The 16945-nt window shown below is 40.2% G+C and overlaps 1 protein-coding gene across 1 annotated transcript in view; it reads left to right on the top strand.

Moving 5' to 3' along the window:
* The window catches only part of CDH23 (cadherin related 23), a 719962-nt gene extending 705171 nt beyond the window's left edge, over positions 1–14791 (top strand). Inside the window, exons 60-69 of the mRNA XM_058188066.1 lie at positions 381–637; positions 781–878; positions 1808–1928; positions 3945–4024; positions 4880–4920; positions 5623–5683; positions 8034–8163; positions 10517–10639; positions 12060–12173; positions 13702–14791. Coding sequence (XP_058044049.1) covers positions 381–637; positions 781–878; positions 1808–1928; positions 3945–4024; positions 4880–4920; positions 5623–5683; positions 8034–8163; positions 10517–10639; positions 12060–12173; positions 13702–14034 — 1358 coding nt within the window. The 3' untranslated portion in view covers positions 14035–14791. The remainder of the gene's footprint in view (positions 1–380; positions 638–780; positions 879–1807; positions 1929–3944; positions 4025–4879; positions 4921–5622; positions 5684–8033; positions 8164–10516; positions 10640–12059; positions 12174–13701) is intronic.
* The last annotated feature ends 2154 nt before the right edge of the window (positions 14792–16945 follow it).

The raw sequence follows: 16945 nt of genomic DNA, 5'->3' as shown, positions 1-16945 counted from the left end.
CAGATATGAACTGAATAGTTTAGGTTACATTCCTGTATGTTGCATGCATAAACTTAACTTGCCTAGACATAGGATGCTAATAGAAGCATGACCATTCTAGCTCCCAATACATGTTTCACATTTGTTTAAGTAGATTTTGGTTGGACAAAGATAAGGAACTTACGTTCAGTTAATTTTAGAATGCAGGAGCGGATTTCTTATTATTTTATTTATAACCATCAGCTCTCTTTGGATGTCATTATTTTAAAATACAATTGCAAGATTGTAGGCCTTATCTTTCACCCTTCTTTGAAAATATTTCCTGCTCTTAGAGAAAAGTGTTGATTCCAAATATGCTGGCAAATTCTAAACTTGGAGTCTATTGCTGACTCTTCTTAAAGGTAACCTAGATGGAATTCTTCGAACTTTTGATCTGTTCACTGCTTATAACCCTGGCTACTTTGTGGTGGATGTCGTGGCTTCTGATTTGGCTGGCCACAATGACACTACAGTTGTGGGAATTTATATCCTGAGAGACGACCAACGGGTGAAGATCATAATCAATGAGATCCCCGATAAAGTACGGCAGTTTGAGGAGGAATTCATCAGCCTGTTGTCCAACATAACAGGGGCCATTGTCAATACAGATGATGTGCAGGTATGTTTTGCGCTAATGGAACATATGAAATATGAACACATGAAAAATTATTTTCTAATAATTTGTGCTCTTGAACCTTGAGCTAAAGGGAAACAAAATCTTTGCCAATTGTCTGGGTTTTGTTTTGTTTTTGCATCCTGTAGTTCCATGTTGACAAAAAAGGCCGTGTGAATTTTGCCCAGACGGAATTGCTGATCCATGTGGTGAACCGGGAAACCAATAGGATACTTGATGTAGAAAGGTAAGCATTCTACCTTGATATACGTTGATAAGCAGATCCCAAATTAGTTGAACTTGTGCCGACATGGGCAGTTTCTTCCAGTGGTGAAATCCAAATTTTTTTTACTACCGGTTCTGTGGACGTGGCTTGGTGGGCATGGCAGGGGAAGGATACTGCAAAATCCCCATTCCCACCCCACTCCTGGGGCCAGCCATAGGTGGTATTTGGCAGTTCTCGGAACTGCTCAAAATTTCCACTACCGTTTCTCCAGAACCTGTCAGAACCTGCTGGATTTCACCCCGGTCTCTTCTGATTGTAAGAAACATTTAATCAAATCACTTTTCAGATTATACAGCTATTTTCAAAGCTGTCTATTATGGTTGTTATTACTGTGCACAAGACCTCTAGAATTTAGCTGACTCTAAATTCACTGCTGATTATAGATGGCAAATCAAATAAAATAACACAATGATTATTCACTCTATTTTTCTCTTTTACAACTTAATAAAATGCCTTTGAAGCCTATTGTCTTGAACCTTTTAGAACAGGGATGGGCAACTATGGCCCCTTTATGACCTGTGGACTTCAAATCCCAGAATTCCTGAGCCAGCCATGGAATTCTGGGAGTTGAAGTCCACAGGTCGTAAAGGAGCCATAATTGCCCACTCCTGTTATAAGGTATAACATATAGCAGGGGTCTCCAACCTTGGTTCCTTTAAGACTTGTGGACTTCAACTCCCAGAGTCCTTCAGCCAGCAGAGCTGGCTGAGGAACTCTGGGAGTTGAAGTCCACAAGTCTTAAAGGGATCAAGGTTGGAGACCCCTGACATATAGGGTGGTATATAGAGTATACAGGGAGGAGAGATGGTTAATCGTTTGTGTAATGAACTCTTTATTTTATTAGCCTTAATTAATGGTAAAAATTAAGAAATGTTTAACCGTCTTTTCAGAGTCATACAGATGATTGATGAGAATAAAGAACAGCTAAAAAATCTCTTCCGAAATTACAATGTTTTAGATGTTCAACCAGCCATCACAACCCGAGCTTCAGAAGACTTGTCAACACTGCAGGTAAGTTAGAGGCTGCCTTCTTTTATATCTTAAGCATAATTTACTTCCAGATGTTCCGGATACTTTTTGACTATATTGTAAGCCCATTATAGTTGAGAAACTTCCATTCCTCCTTTAATGGCGTGTTCTATACATCCTAATGAACTTTTTTATTCTTTGTTTTCTACTCTCACATAAAAAGTTGTTTATCACAACTAGTGTTAGACTTTACCTAGCAGCAATTAAAACCGGGGTGGGGGAAAGGATAATTAAGGGTTTCAAACATGATAAACTTACTGATTCATCTCTTTTAGCTTTCCCTTTGGTTCGTAATTTCTTTGGTGTAAAAAACCTGTGCCCTGTTGGGTCATCATTTCAGAGATATTTCCTGACCTAAGCAGAGAAACAGAATGAACATGGGTGGGGGGAAAACAGTAGGAGCAGGAACAACTTCTGATTTCCTGCCAGCTTCCCCAATGAGTTTCCTTATAGGAAGCTGGCAGAGATCATTGGAAATCTTCCTCCCTCCCTCCCACCCTTCCTTCCTTCCTTCCTTCCTTCCCTTCCTTTCTCCCTTTCTACCCTTCCTCCTTCCTTCCTTCCTTTCTTCCTTCTCTATCATTCTGTCACTCCCTTTCTCCCTCCCTTCCCTTCCCTTTTCAGCAAGCAAGTAAGTGGCTGTTGCTGGATGGGGGAGGAAGCCAGGGATTGTTTAGGAAATTGTCTTAGAAGGTTAAAAATGAAGGTCCCGTGACTCCAGTAGCAACCCAGTCACCACCAGTAGCACTGAAGCAGCCCCAATCTCTCCAAATTTCATTCTCTCAGAAGTCAAGAATCCTGGATTTTGGAAAGATTGTATAAGTCAGCCCATTTGAGGTATCTCTGTCCTATGCTGCACCCTTTCATCCCTGTAAAGGTTATGACAATGGTAGTTGTAGTAGCATAAAGATAAACATGTTGGTCAATTACTATAATGAACACAAAATGTATCCTCCAGCAAAATTTCAGAAACAGTATTGAGATAATAAGAGATAACACTATTGTATTACTAGTGTTCTAAAAAAAGTCACATATCTTTAGTGTTCAGTATCTACAAAGTATACAGCTTCAAGTACTAATGAAAGCTAATAAAAGATAGACAGACAGATAGACAGACAGACAGATAGATGATAGATAGATAGATAGATAGATAGATAGATAGATAGATACATACATACATACATACATACATACATACATACATACATACACACACAGATAGATAGATAGATAGATAGATAGATAGATAGATAGATAGATAGATAGATAGATAGATAGATAGATGGATGGATGGATGGATGGATGGATGGATGGATGGATGGATGGATGGATGGATGGATGGATGGATGGATGGATGGATAGATAGATGGATAGATGGATGGATGGATGGATGGATGGATGGATGGATGGATGGATGGATGGATGGATGGATGGATGGATGGATGGATGGATGGATGGATGGATGGATGGATGGATGGATGGATGGATAGATGGATAGATGGATAGATGGATGGATGGATGGATGGATGGATAGATAGATAGATAAATAGATAGATAGATAGATAGATAGATAGATAGATAGATAGATAGATAGATAGATAGATAGCGATGGATGGATAGAGAGACAGACAGACAGACAGACAGACAGACAGACAGACAGATGGTATCTTCTTTATACATGAAATATTTATACCTCCCGCTCTAACCTCATTTGTATTCCAGTAGATGATGTCAAAGGGAGAAGATGGTTAGATGAAACAATTCACATAGATTAATGGAATCTGGCACCAAATGATTAATTGGCCATACATTATGTTTCTCTTTCCCTCAGTGCCTTGAACATGAGCACACCTTGGAAGTATGATACCCTCCAGTCAGGGCCATAAGGCAGGTGAAGTTTGATGGCCAAGAATTTTTCTAGAAATTCCACTCCCCGCTACAATGGTTTGCTTTGTTTTTTGTTTTTTGTTTTTTTCCCCTGTTTCTTGTCATTTCTAGATGGCAATAATCATTCTGGCTATTCTCCTCTTCCTGGCAGCCATGTTGTTTATCCTCATGAATTGGTACTACAGAACTGCGTGAGTAGCCATCTGTCCCTGGATGGCAGAATATTTCAAATACCATAGTCAAATGACACAATAAAAATAATAGTAGTAATGATAACAGAAGAGCAAACTAAGCATTCTCAGAGTAAAGCCAGCGCTGTCTGTAGGGCACTGTAAGAAAATCAATATGTCGGCCGCATTTCACATAACAAATAGGAGGAACTACAATTATTGCGTTGTGGCCACGTCTTTAATTCTGCTTTCAGGATATTCTTGAGTAAAGCTATTTAGACTTGCTTGTTTTAGTGCTCTGATCTTGAAATAGTAGTTTTTAGTATTCTAGCCACAAATACTATCTCAGTCTTTTACCAAATAAAAGGCTAAATAAGACTGAAGCCTACAAAAATTGATAGCTGTTCTCTGAAACAAGTTTATTACCGTAGCTGGATAAAGTTTAATCTGTGCTGATCTACCCATGATTTTAAAATGATGGCTTTTTGAGGAGCTGAGGTGCTAGACTAGAAACTGGGACACCATGAATTCTCGTCCTCTCTTTGGCACAGCAACCATTTGGGTGACTTTAGGCCAGTTGCTCTCTCTCAACCCAAACCACCTCAGAGAACTGCTGTTGTGGGGGAAATAGGGGGGAGAAACATGATGTACACCACCATATAATATGATACACATCTACTAAATAATCCAATAATTAAATAAGGACAGTCTTAGCTAAAAAATCTGCCAGTAGCAAAAGTTTTGTCCTTTTCTATTGGGGAAGAGAGCAGTGGGTGAAAAAGCCTGATCAAATTCATGTAAAGCTTAGGAACAAATATCATGATATTTATATTCTTGCCCATGCCTGTTGATTACTACTTTTAAATTTTTTTGCAGACACAAAAGAAAACTGAAAGCCATTGTGGCTGGTTCCGCAGGTAAACAATATTGAACATTTTTATTTTTCATCATGGGGGTGAAAATGCTAATGGTGGATGTCATAATTCATAACAGCGACTTATCAAAGGCTTCCATACTGTGTATCGCTTTGGCTTTATTAAGCATTGTTTTTTCAACATTAATTAGAAGGTAAATTAAGTAAAGATTGTCCACAGCAATGTATAAAGTGGTGAAATATCCAGTAATACTTATCCTTCAAAAGGCTAACACAGAATTAGATTCTATTCATCAGAAATCCACTGTAAATATTCAATAACTTCATATTTGTAATTCCTAACCCTATTCTTCTGTTCAGGTGCCTTGCATAGCCATTTAAGAATTGCTTGCTTAGTTTCTGTTCCCTGTATCAGGTTTATTATTCTTTGTTGATGTTATTTTCATATTTATTGGATAGACAATAAACACAAGAATGCAACAATTGGCACTAATATCATTCTAGGTGGAGAAAAGTTGCACATTTCAGATTAAACTGTTAGTGTGGAAGTAACGTCGATCTGTAAAATTTGCTTTGACATTCAAAGACTGAAGGGAAAAAGATTCACAGCTATATTTTCGGTGATATGAATCTACTTTTAAAATCGTACTCCAGCATGGTCACATTAAAAGAATATCGAGAGATAAAACTTTAAACTAATTGACATAAATTATGCTTGGTAAATTCAACATATTTTATTTTGCAGGTAACCGAGATTTCATGGACATCATGGATATGCCAAACACAAATAAATATTCCTTTGATGGGTAAGTTCAGATTTCAGAAACAAGAGGCCCAGGTTAGTTCTAATCTTAGACATATTACATATAAATAAGTTCAACCAAAATCTTATCAGGTTACTTTTGTGTGTGTGGACAAGATTTAAATTTCTCACATGGGATTATTTTATGTATGATACAATTGGAGATTCAGGTGCCCATCAGATTATCGCTGTCATGGAATGGAATCCATTCCCATTTAAAGTAATACTGTCTTCATGAATACTCTGGGAAAGAAACGTTCAGTTAGAAGATATGACTCTTGTTCTCATTAGTACAAGTCACCATGTCACCATCTCCTGCATCCCCATTAAATTTAGGGGTCCATTAATTGTCTAGCTTGCCCTATCTGAGAAGGGATTAAAGCAGAACATTTTGCAAATAATGATTTTGAATTTGTTGAGAAAACCCTACCTTTGCCTTTGACCTAAATTCTAGACTACTGAGCTACTATTTTTTCAATTTCATCTGTAACATAAGACCTCCATGGCAGGTATTTGGTAACACTAGCCACAGTAAAACTCCACATACATCTTCCAGCCAAAGAAATGAAACATGTCAAGTGACTTGCCATATTTAAGATTGTTCTGAAAAATCACTCTTGCTTGGCTAAGATTCTGCATGCACATACAACCTCACCTCCGTCCCTCTCCCTACCGCCATATATTGATTTTCATGTACTTTTAATAGTATACTGTGTAACAAAATAACAGAGTTGGAAGGGATGTTGGAGGTCTTCTAGTCCAACCCTCTGCTCAAGCAGGAGACTCTATACCATTTCAGACAAGTGACTGTCCCAGTCTCTTCTTAAAAACCTCCAGTGAGGGAAGCACCCACAACTTCTGGTGGCAAGCTGTTCCACTGGCTAATTGTCCTCACTGTCAGGAAGTTTCTCCTTAATTCCAGGTTCCTTCTCTCTTTGATTAGTTTCCGTCCATTGTTTCTTGTCTTGCCTTCTGGTGCTTTGGAAAATAGGTTGACTCCCTCTTCTTTGTGGCAGCCCCTTAAACGCTGGAACACTACAATCACGCCACCCCGTAGTTTCTTTTTTTCACTAGATATACCAATTCTCTATATATCGTTACATATATTTATATACAGGGATGTGGTGGCTCAGTGGCTAAGATGCTGAGCTTGTCGATCGAAAGGTGGGCAGTTCAGCGGTTCAAATCCCTGATGCCGCGTAACGGGGTGAGCTCCCGTTACTTGTCCCAGCTTCTGCCAACCTAGCAGTTCGAAAGCACGTAAAAAATGCAAGTAGAAAAAATAGGGACCCCCTTTGGTGGGAAGGTAACACCATTCCGTGTGCCTTTGGCATTTAGTCATGCCAGCCACATGACCACGGAGACATCTTCAGACAGCGCTGGCTCTTCAGCTTTGAAACGGAGATGAGCACCACCCCCTAGAGTGGGGAATGACTAGCATATGTATGTGAGGGGAACTTTTACTTTATATAGAATAGAATAGAATAGAATAGAATAGAATAGAATAGAATAGAATAGAATAGAATAGAATAGAATAGAATAGAATAGAATAGAATTTTTTTATTGGCCAAGTGTGATTGGACACACAAGGAATTTGTCTTGGTGCATATGCTCTCAGTGTACATAAAAGAAAAGATACCTTCATCAAGGTACAACATTTACAACACAAATGATGGTCAATATATCAATATAAATCATAAGGATTGCCAGCAACAAGTTATAGTCATACAGTCATAAGTGGAAAGAGATTGGTGATGGGAACTATGAGACGATTAATAATAGTGCAGATTCAGTAAATAGTTTGACAGTGTTGAGGGAATTATTTGTTTAGCAGAGTGATGGCCTTCGGGAAAAAACTGTTCTTGTGTCTAGTTGCTCTGATGTGTAGTGCTCTATAGCGTCGTTTTGAGGGTAGGAGTTGAAACAGTTTATGTCCAGGATGCGAGGGATCTGTAAATATTTTCACGGCCCTCTTCTTGATTCGTGCAGTATACAGGTCCTCAATGGAAGGCAGGTTGGTAGCAATTATTTTTTCTGCAGTTCTAATTATTCTCTGAAGTCTGTGTCTTTCTTGTTGGGTTGCAGAACCGAACCAGACAGTTATAGAGGTGCAAATGACAGACTCAATAATTCCTCTGTAGAACTGAATCATCAGCTCCTTGGGCAGTTTGATCTTCCTGAGTTGGCGCAGAAAGAACATTCTTTGTTGTCCTTTTTTGATGATGTTTTTGATGTTAGCTGTCCATTTTAGATATTTATATTTATATATTCTCTTTCAAAATTACTGGTGCGTTCTTTTAAACAGTGTTCAAAGTTGGCTACAGTTTCATTCTAGGCTTCCTCTACCCCGACAGAGCAAACCCTGTGTGGCTCGATCCATTCTGCAGAAATCTGGAATTGGCAGCCCAGGCTGAACATGAAGATGATCTACCTGAGAACCTGAGTGAAATCACAGACTTATGGAATAGTCCCACCAGGACCCATGTGAGATGATCACTGCTTAATATCAGGGTTTAAAAATCCGCCAGCCTAATAGAATAGAATAGAATTTTTTATTGGCCAAGTGGTGATTGGACACCCAAGGAATTTGTCTTGGTGCATATCCTCTCATTGTACATAAAATATGCCTTTATCAAGGTGCAACACTTACAACACTTAATGATAGTCATAGGGTACAAATTTAACATTTAATGATACAACTCTTAATGATAGTCATAGGCTACAATTAAGCAATCGGGAACCAATCAATTACAGTATAAATCGTAAGGATACAAGCAACAAAGTTACAGTCATAAGTAGAAGGAGATGGGTGATGGGAACAATGAGAAGAATGAGAAAGTTAATGGCCTACCTCTGTCAGAAGTAGCAATAGTAGGGCAAAAATGGACTAATGTGAGCATGAATACCTGTGGTGCAATGTGTGAGATGACAATGCATATCCCAATTGTTCTGTACTTGTCTTAAATCATTGATTAAAAACTAGGATAGAAGCTTTAGAACTGTCAACTTTATAAGGTTGGAAATAATAAAGTTGACTGTGAGGTAATACAGTAGTGGCCACAATTGTGGAAACCTTTTGGGAAAAGTGTATTTTTGAAGTTTGATGGCTAATAACACCACTTTTTTTTGGAGTTTCAAGATAATCCTATTCCACTGCTGGAATGGCCTGGGAATATTTTTTATTTTATTTTATTTATTTATTTTGTCAAACAGTATATATAAGGGTGAGCATGAAATAATTATACAATAAAAAAGCATATGTATGAGTATGAGTATGTAATAACTATATTAATTGGATATAACTAAAGGAAACAATAGGACAGGAACGGTAGGCACGTTTGTGCTCTTATGCATGCCCCTTACAGACCTCTTAGGAATGGGGTGAGGTCAATAGTAGATAGTTTTTGGTTGAAGCTTTGGGGATTTTGGGAAGAGACCACAGAGTCAGGTAGTGTATTCCAAGCATTAACAACTCTGTTATTGAAGTCATATTTTCTGCAATCAAGATTAGAGCGGTTAACATTAAGCTTAAATCTATTGTGTGCTCATGTATTGTTGCAATTGAAGCTGAAGTAGTCTTCGACAGGAAGGACATTGTAATAGATGATTCTATGAGTTAAACTCAGGTCATGTCGAAGGCGGCATAGTTCTAAATTTTCTAAACTCAGGATTTCAAGTCTGGTGCATAAGGTATTGTGTTGTATTTGGAGGAGTGGAGAACTCTTCTTGTAAAATATTTCTGAACACGTTCAATTGTATTGATGTCAGAAATGTGGTATGGGTTCCAAACAGTCGAGCTGTATTCAAGAATTGGTCTAGCAAATGTTTTATATGCTCTGGTTAGTAGTGTAGTGTTTTTGGAGAAGAAGCTACGCAAGATTAGGGTTAGAATAATAATAATAATAATAATAATAATAATAATAATAATAATAATAATAATAATAATAATAAGAAGAAGAAGAAGAAGAAGAAGAAGAAGAAGAAGAAGAAGAAGAAGAAGAAGAAGAAGAAGAAGAAGAAGAAGAAGAGGGGAGGAGGAGGAGGAGGAGGAGGAGGAGGAGGAGGAGGAGGAGGAGGAGGAGGAGGAGGAGGAGGAAGAATAGCCCTGACCTTAACCCAACTGAAAATCGATAGAACCGACTAAAGAAACGTGTTAGTCAGAAGCGACCCAGCAATAAAACCCAGTTCATAAAAGCCATCATTCAATCTTAGTTTCACATTATAACAGCTGCAGAACTAAAAGACTTGGTTCACTCCATGGGAAGATGTTGTAAGGCCGTAATTCATGCTAAAGGTTACCCAACTAAAGTATTAACTGACATGGTGGTAATTTTTGTATATCTCGTTCTTTCTATGGTGATAATTTTTGTATATCTCATTTTTTCTATGTGTTTCACTTTCCTTCTTTATACTGTAACTGCTATTCTAATAGCAAATCTTTCCTAAAAGTTATTGCATTACATTCTTGATTAAATTCTCTTTCCATTGATATATAATTTTATGGTACTACTCCCAAAAAATTAGTGGCGTTATTAGCTAGTTTTAGAAAATACACTTTTCCCAAAAGGTTTCCATAATTTTGGCCACTATTGTATTTGCTGGGGAACCCAGCACCTCCTTTATTTTTATGTCATTTTATTCAACTTTCTGCAGGTATCCTTAATAATTAAGTTTGACCAAGAAAGTTGGCCACTAGAAAGCAAAAGTGATTTACGTGGAAAAGTTTCTAACAGTTATGGAAATGAATAGAGTTTCTGAGAACAATCCATTATGATCTTTCCTTCAGGCCTATTGAGGCCACAGCAGTTCTTCTAAGTTTCTTTCTTTTTTTTTTTAGGGAACCTTTGGACGAGGTCCTTCAGCTTCCAAGCCAGAAGAAGATCGCTATCTGAGGGCAGCTATTCAGGAGTATGATAATATTGCAAAGCTAGGCCAGATCATGAGAGAAGGGCCTATCAAGGTGGGTATCTAAGCCATCAATGTCCTTGACATTGTAATCTGCAGCTTTCCAGAAAATATTATCAGTCGCCATGTAGATTGCAAGAGACTTTTGCTTAAAAGGAAAAGAATTATTTTTAAAAAAATAAATTGACACTCTGACACAATTTGGCGTACATGTAGTATAGAACTTTTGAGTGTCCATCCAGATTCCTATTTAATGCAGGCATTTACCACATGCGATTGCAAAGCATTTCTTCTAAAACTGAGGTGGTCTTCAGATAATTTTTTCCACTATTTAAAAAAAAAAATAGAGGGAAAATATCCATTGGGCTTTAGAGCAGGGGTAGTCAACCTTTTAATACCTACCCCCCACTTTTGTATCTCTGTTAGTAGTAAAATATTCTAACTGCCCACCGGTTCCACAGTAATGCGCTGTGTATCGTTGTCTGCTCATGCCTCTCGCGCATCGTGGATTGGGTTGGGGGGGGCGCCGGCTACTAGCTCTGCTTGTCTGTTACAGCTGGGTGGTGTGGGGGGGAGATGCGCGAGCTATTCTGGGACGAGGCTCTTTTGTTTGCAGTTGCACTATAGTGCCATTTAGTTTCACTTACGTAACGTGAACTAAACTTATGCACGGGCGATACAAATAGTATATTTTCAGAAATTTAAATTGTCACGGGGAATTTTATGAAAACCTAATGAAAATGTTCTTAAATGATGCTATTAATTTTTTTTAAAAAGTCAATTAAATTAAAAAAAGGAAAGTGCTTCAGTATCGGACAAAACCCCTACCACCCACCATGAAAGCTGGAACGCCCACTAGTGGGTGGTAAGGACCAGGTTGTCTACCACTGCTTTAGAGGAACTTCTCATGAGGATTCCCTAGGCCAGGGTTGGCAAAACTTTTCGGCACCGAGTGCCAAAGCGGGAGCGCGCACGTGCATGCGCGTGCACATGTGCCAGAAACCGGAAGAGCAGCCGCCTGGCGTGCATGCGCGTGCCAGGAAGATGATCTTCCAGTTTCCAGTGCATGCATGCACACTGGCCACCTGGTCTTACGGTTTCTGGTGTGCATGCGCGTGTGAAGTCCAGCGGGCCAGTGTGCATACACGTGACAGAAACCGGAAGAGCAGCTGCCCAGCGCACATGCGCACGCCGGGAAGATGATCTTCCGGTTTCCGGCGCATGCATGCACACCGGCCGCCTAGTCTTCCGGTTTCTGGCACACCTGCGCACGCAAAGACCAACTGGCCAGCTTTTCCGGAACCCTGAAGAGCAACAGGCAATGGCTCGCATGCCTGGAGAAATGGCTCTTTGTGCCATTTCCGGCATGCGTGCCATAGGTTCGCCATCACAGCCCTAGGATGAATAATTTCAGGTTCAGTCCAAAAACAATCCAGTATAATGTCTCCCATTGCCCATCCCTTCCCTCCCTCCAGGCGTCTCTTTTAAAGGTAGTCTTGGACGATTACATGCGGCTGAAAAGACTGCTTGCTGAGCGAATGGTGCATAAAGCCACCACCAGCCACGGGGACCAGTCCTCAGTCTCTGAGGTAGAGTCTGTGTGTCTGCATGGGGTTCAAGAAAATGTTTGCAGTGCCCACTGGGATGGAGTGTCTTATCTTTCAGAGCTGAATTCTTCTGCACCTATTATACGATGCTTTGCAGCTAGTTTTCTCTGGAGTTCTAAGTTTCCAAGAGCAAAAGTTTGCCAAATATTAACTTTTGTTATTTCTACTCTATTGAAGACTGGAGTTCCTAACACTTTTCATTTGAACAGGTGAAATGTTGTTTTCCTTGGGTTCCCCCCCCCCCCCCCCCGGTGTTTTGCTACTATTGGTTACCACCCTATCCAGAGTTTCTTGTCTGCCGTGCTAAAAATGCCAGAAATGAAGAAGAAACCAAATTAGACAAAAACAAATTCCTTTTAGATCTCAGTTGAGTGACTATGTAGCCTGTCTTTCCCAGAGATTTGTGCAACCTGCTGCTGATGTTCATGTATTTTAAATCTCATTATCCAACAAACAGTCAGTTGTGACAAAGGATTGGGGGAACCTTAGAACCAAAATAGATAGGATAGCTATTTGGAGGGATGCCAAAACACAAACCTGGGATCTCGATAAAGGATAGAGAGACTATGTCCCCTTTTGGATAGAGTCAAAATAGAATTGCCAGCCAATGGGATAATGTGATGACTATTTCAGCAAACATCTGTGGGAATACAGGTGTTTTCTTCTTTGGGAAATTCCATACAAAACGTAGACTGCTGTGTCCTATATTGTTCCTTGATATTTCATAAATCAGCCTCAGCAAATCTCAATCCCAATTGCTCTGGGTTGGCAGTACAACCAAGATAATGCTCAATCCAGACTGTGACCACCCCAAGACCTGATTAGTCATTTCCTTGCTTCTTGTTCATCTATGAACAGAAGGTAAATCATCCTGGCTCAATTCTGATCGCCTGGTCTACTAGCATCAACTTTTTTTTTTCTTTTTGGTGATTGTTCCCATCTTTTCCTTTGCTTTCCCATGGGTGTCCTACCCTCCACCCTTTCCCATCTTATCTTCTTTGACATTTGTGCAACCCCTTTTTTCTTGTTTCCCGATTATGATGCCAGCATAACTTCAGAGCTATCAAAGCATCAAGAAACAAATTGCTCTTTTATTCCGGTACCACTGTAGGTCCATGGAAAGTGCAGCAAGGGAGAACTGATAGTTAAACTTTATAGAAAGACATGAGCAATGTCCCTACAGTGCTTTTATAAAACAGGGAAGGGAAGCCTATGGGCAGAAGGTAAACGCAAGGGGAGAATGCCTCTGCTCGCAACAGAATACCTTACGCCACCAGGCTTGAAATTTTGGGATTAGACAATTTAGAACTATGCCGCCATTGGTCTGATCTAAGCGTAGTTCACAAAATTATCTGCTACAACGTCCTATCTGTCAATGACTACTTCAGTTTCAACTGCAATAATACACGAGCAGACAATAGATACAAACTCAAGGTAAACCACTCCAAACTCGATTGAGAAAAAGCAAAATACGTGATATGTTGATTTCCATCCTGGTTCTTTTTTCCAGCTGATCCAGAACGATCTGGATGAGGAGGAGGAGGAGGAACAAAGGAGTCCCAGTCAAGGGAGTCTCCGCTTTCGGCATCAGCAACCTATTGAGCTCAAGGGGCCTGATGGCATCCATGTGGTCCATGGTAGCACAGGCACACTCCTCACCTCGGACCTCAACAGCCTTCCTGAGGATGACCAGAAAATACTAGCTCGCTCCTTAGAGACACTGACTGCGGAAGGCGGGTCCTACTGTGACAGAAACGCTCGTACCGAGTCTGCCAAATCCACCCCTATGCACAAGATGAGAGAAGTGATCATGGAGAGCCCACTGGAAATCACGGAATTATGACTAGAAGTGGCGTCACTGGTGTAGCCCTCCAAGGGATCCTGGGCCTACACAGACTCCTGCAGCAGGAGTACGGACTGAAGGACAAGAGAAGAGAAGAGAAAAGAAGAGAAGAGGGCAGGGTCACCAATGCCAGGCCATTGCCTGTCCCAGAGTAAATCTGACCCAAGATAAGACATTCTTTTGTTCTAGCAGCCCTGAAGAGCCTAGCTCCAGGGATGATGGCTCTCAGGATCAGACGCTCAAAGATTTGACTCGCTCTCTTCATTTTGTTTTCCAGATATAAAGTGTTTCAAATAAAAGCTGTGGGAGGCCCTGGGATATAAACTTAAAAGCTAGAATTGCAATAATCATGGTGCCATGTTCCATCAGTAGGGTCAACAAGGCTCTATAACAGGTTCTCTCCACTGGATCAATGTGTTCTCCTGCCACCCTGGTAGCAGGGAATGATGGCTACCAACTGAACGCAGCTAAGATGATCCTACGGTGTTCCATTTGGTCTCACACGCGCACAATAGTTGTGTGATAAACTTCAGGAAGCTCCATAAATCTGTTCCACATTAATCCGTGTTGTCATATTTCCCGAAAATGAAACCTGAAGCCATGTTTTCATTTTGCTGGCTTACAAAAATATTTCAGCAACCAAACAGAGTGACTAATTAAGGTTCTGAATGTCAGAGTGTTGGTGTGTAATTTTTTCTTCTTCTTTTATTTCAAACGATGATGTGTTGAGAGTTTTTGGAATGGTCTGTTAAAAGGAACCAGAAATACATTACACATGAATTTGGTTACTCTGTGTGTACTTTTTATCCAACCAAACGTCATGTTAACCGTTTTTTCATAGCTTTCGTAATTACCTTAGACTGAATGCATACACTCCAGCAGAAAAATCAGAATGATAATTGCATTGGTCTACCCTAATACGGGAGGGAGTATACTGCTTCACTTTCGCCTTTCAGCTCCAATACATTCACAACAAACCATTTTATACCAAATTTGTATTTGTTGATAAAGAAATAAAGGGAGACTAGTATAGATCTATTTCGAGCTATTTAGCTCTCATCAGCTAGCCATCCGAGTAAGGGTATGGCTAGCTGATGAGAGCTAAATAGCTCGAAATAGATCTATACTAGTCTCCCTTTATTTATCAGCAAATATAAATTAATTATATATATATATGTAGGTCTTTGGTTATTCGGGTTTTCTCCCGCGTAAAATTGGAAGTGCCTTGGCGACGTTTCGACGAAGTTTCATTCGTCATCTTCAGGCTTCAGCTTCGTGCTTCTGGGAGCAATGTGTGATTGCAGCTGTTTCTTCCTTTTTAACTGCTAGTGGGGGTTTGAACTGATTGGGTGGGAGCTTGGCTGTGCTTTGATTGGATGGGGGATTTTTTGTGCTCTGATTGGCTGGGGGTGTCGCCAAGACACTTCCAATTTTACGCGGGAGAAAACCCGAATAACCAAAGACCTACATACAAACAAACACCCGCGAAAACCTCAGAAAACATATATATATATATATATATGGACTAACATTATTCTGATGTGAATACATTAAAGAAAACCTATTTAACCTGATATTTATATGAATCTATTTAGCAGAAGTTAAGATAGTAGAAAAACAACTCCACAGGCCTAAAAGCAAAGTTTGAAGAGAAGCATGACAAGGTGGGTGATGATCTATCCTAATGCATAGAAAAATAGCAGTAGGTGTGCAAGAGTGGACTGTTCTATTTGTTGGAATTTGTAGGCAAGAAAAAAAAAAGTTATTTATCATTCATATATAGGAATTGCGTCCATATAACATTTAGCTACTATCACCAACCTTTGCACCATAACTGTTTACTGAGATTTTAGTTTTACTATGTCCTATTGGCTGAAATGGCAGCTGTTTTGGATTATTACTTGCAAATTTGCAATCTCAACAACTGGTAGAGTACAGGGGGATGGAAATGGTACCTGCTCACAGGAAGTTTCTAATTGCCATTAAATAGTAATGTGCAGTGGTGAGTGGCTCTGCACTTGCTAATCAGGATTTTCAGCCACAGTTGTCAAGCATACATTTCCTGCTGAAGTAGGAAAATATCTTCTTTAGCTTCTAACTCTCTATTACAGTGAGGGCGAACCTTTGACGTGCCCGCGTGCCAGCCTGCATGTTGGAAGTGACATGCGAAACCATCCCACCAGGTATGTGTGGTCCTGCTGGCCTTCGTGCACGCGGGAACATCAATACCCGCAAGAGCGGTGATCCATCACGCATGTGCGAGCTGGCACCCAAACACCCAGATACCGGCATGAAGCATGACTGACGAACAGCTGGCCATCACGCATGCGCACAGCATCAACCTGAAAGGTCAGGTGTTGGCCTGCACTTGTGTGACGGAACACCACTCTTCCAGGTTCTGCTGCTCCCGTGCGGGTGACAGCCAGCTGACCGGCGTGCGTGTGATCACAGGAACGCGGAATAGGAGCCAGCGAGGCTGCACATTCTTCACGGGATGGTTTCGTGTGCCACTTTCAGCACATGTCCATAGGTTGAGTGATGGCATTTACTCACAATGGGAATGGGAGTTCTGGGAATTGAAGTTCATGTGCCCTAAAGTTGCCAATCTTGGGAAATCCCATTTCTAGAGGAACCTGGTAGGTATCATATTTTTGAAACAATCAAACAAGCTTTGCAAAAGGCACAATTGTTTTAATGACTCAAGGAGAGAAGCTTTATTCATGGGCCCATTGTAGTACAAAGTCCCTCTTTCAAATGCCTTGTTATATCACGACTTACCACTTACGTGCCAATGTTTCTATAGTTACAAGTTGTAATCAAAGCCAATTGCTTCAGAACTTCTCTTAATTGTGTGTTGCATAAGATCGAGACAAAGCATATCTCCATTAATTAGGGAAAGACTTGGCTAATG

This window comes from Ahaetulla prasina, chromosome 6 (assembly GCF_028640845.1).
Source record: "Ahaetulla prasina isolate Xishuangbanna chromosome 6, ASM2864084v1, whole genome shotgun sequence".
NCBI classification, from domain to species: domain Eukaryota; kingdom Metazoa; phylum Chordata; class Lepidosauria; order Squamata; family Colubridae; genus Ahaetulla; species Ahaetulla prasina.
The sequence above is the reverse complement of the archived record's forward strand: the minus strand, read 5'-3'. Positions and strand labels throughout refer to the sequence as shown.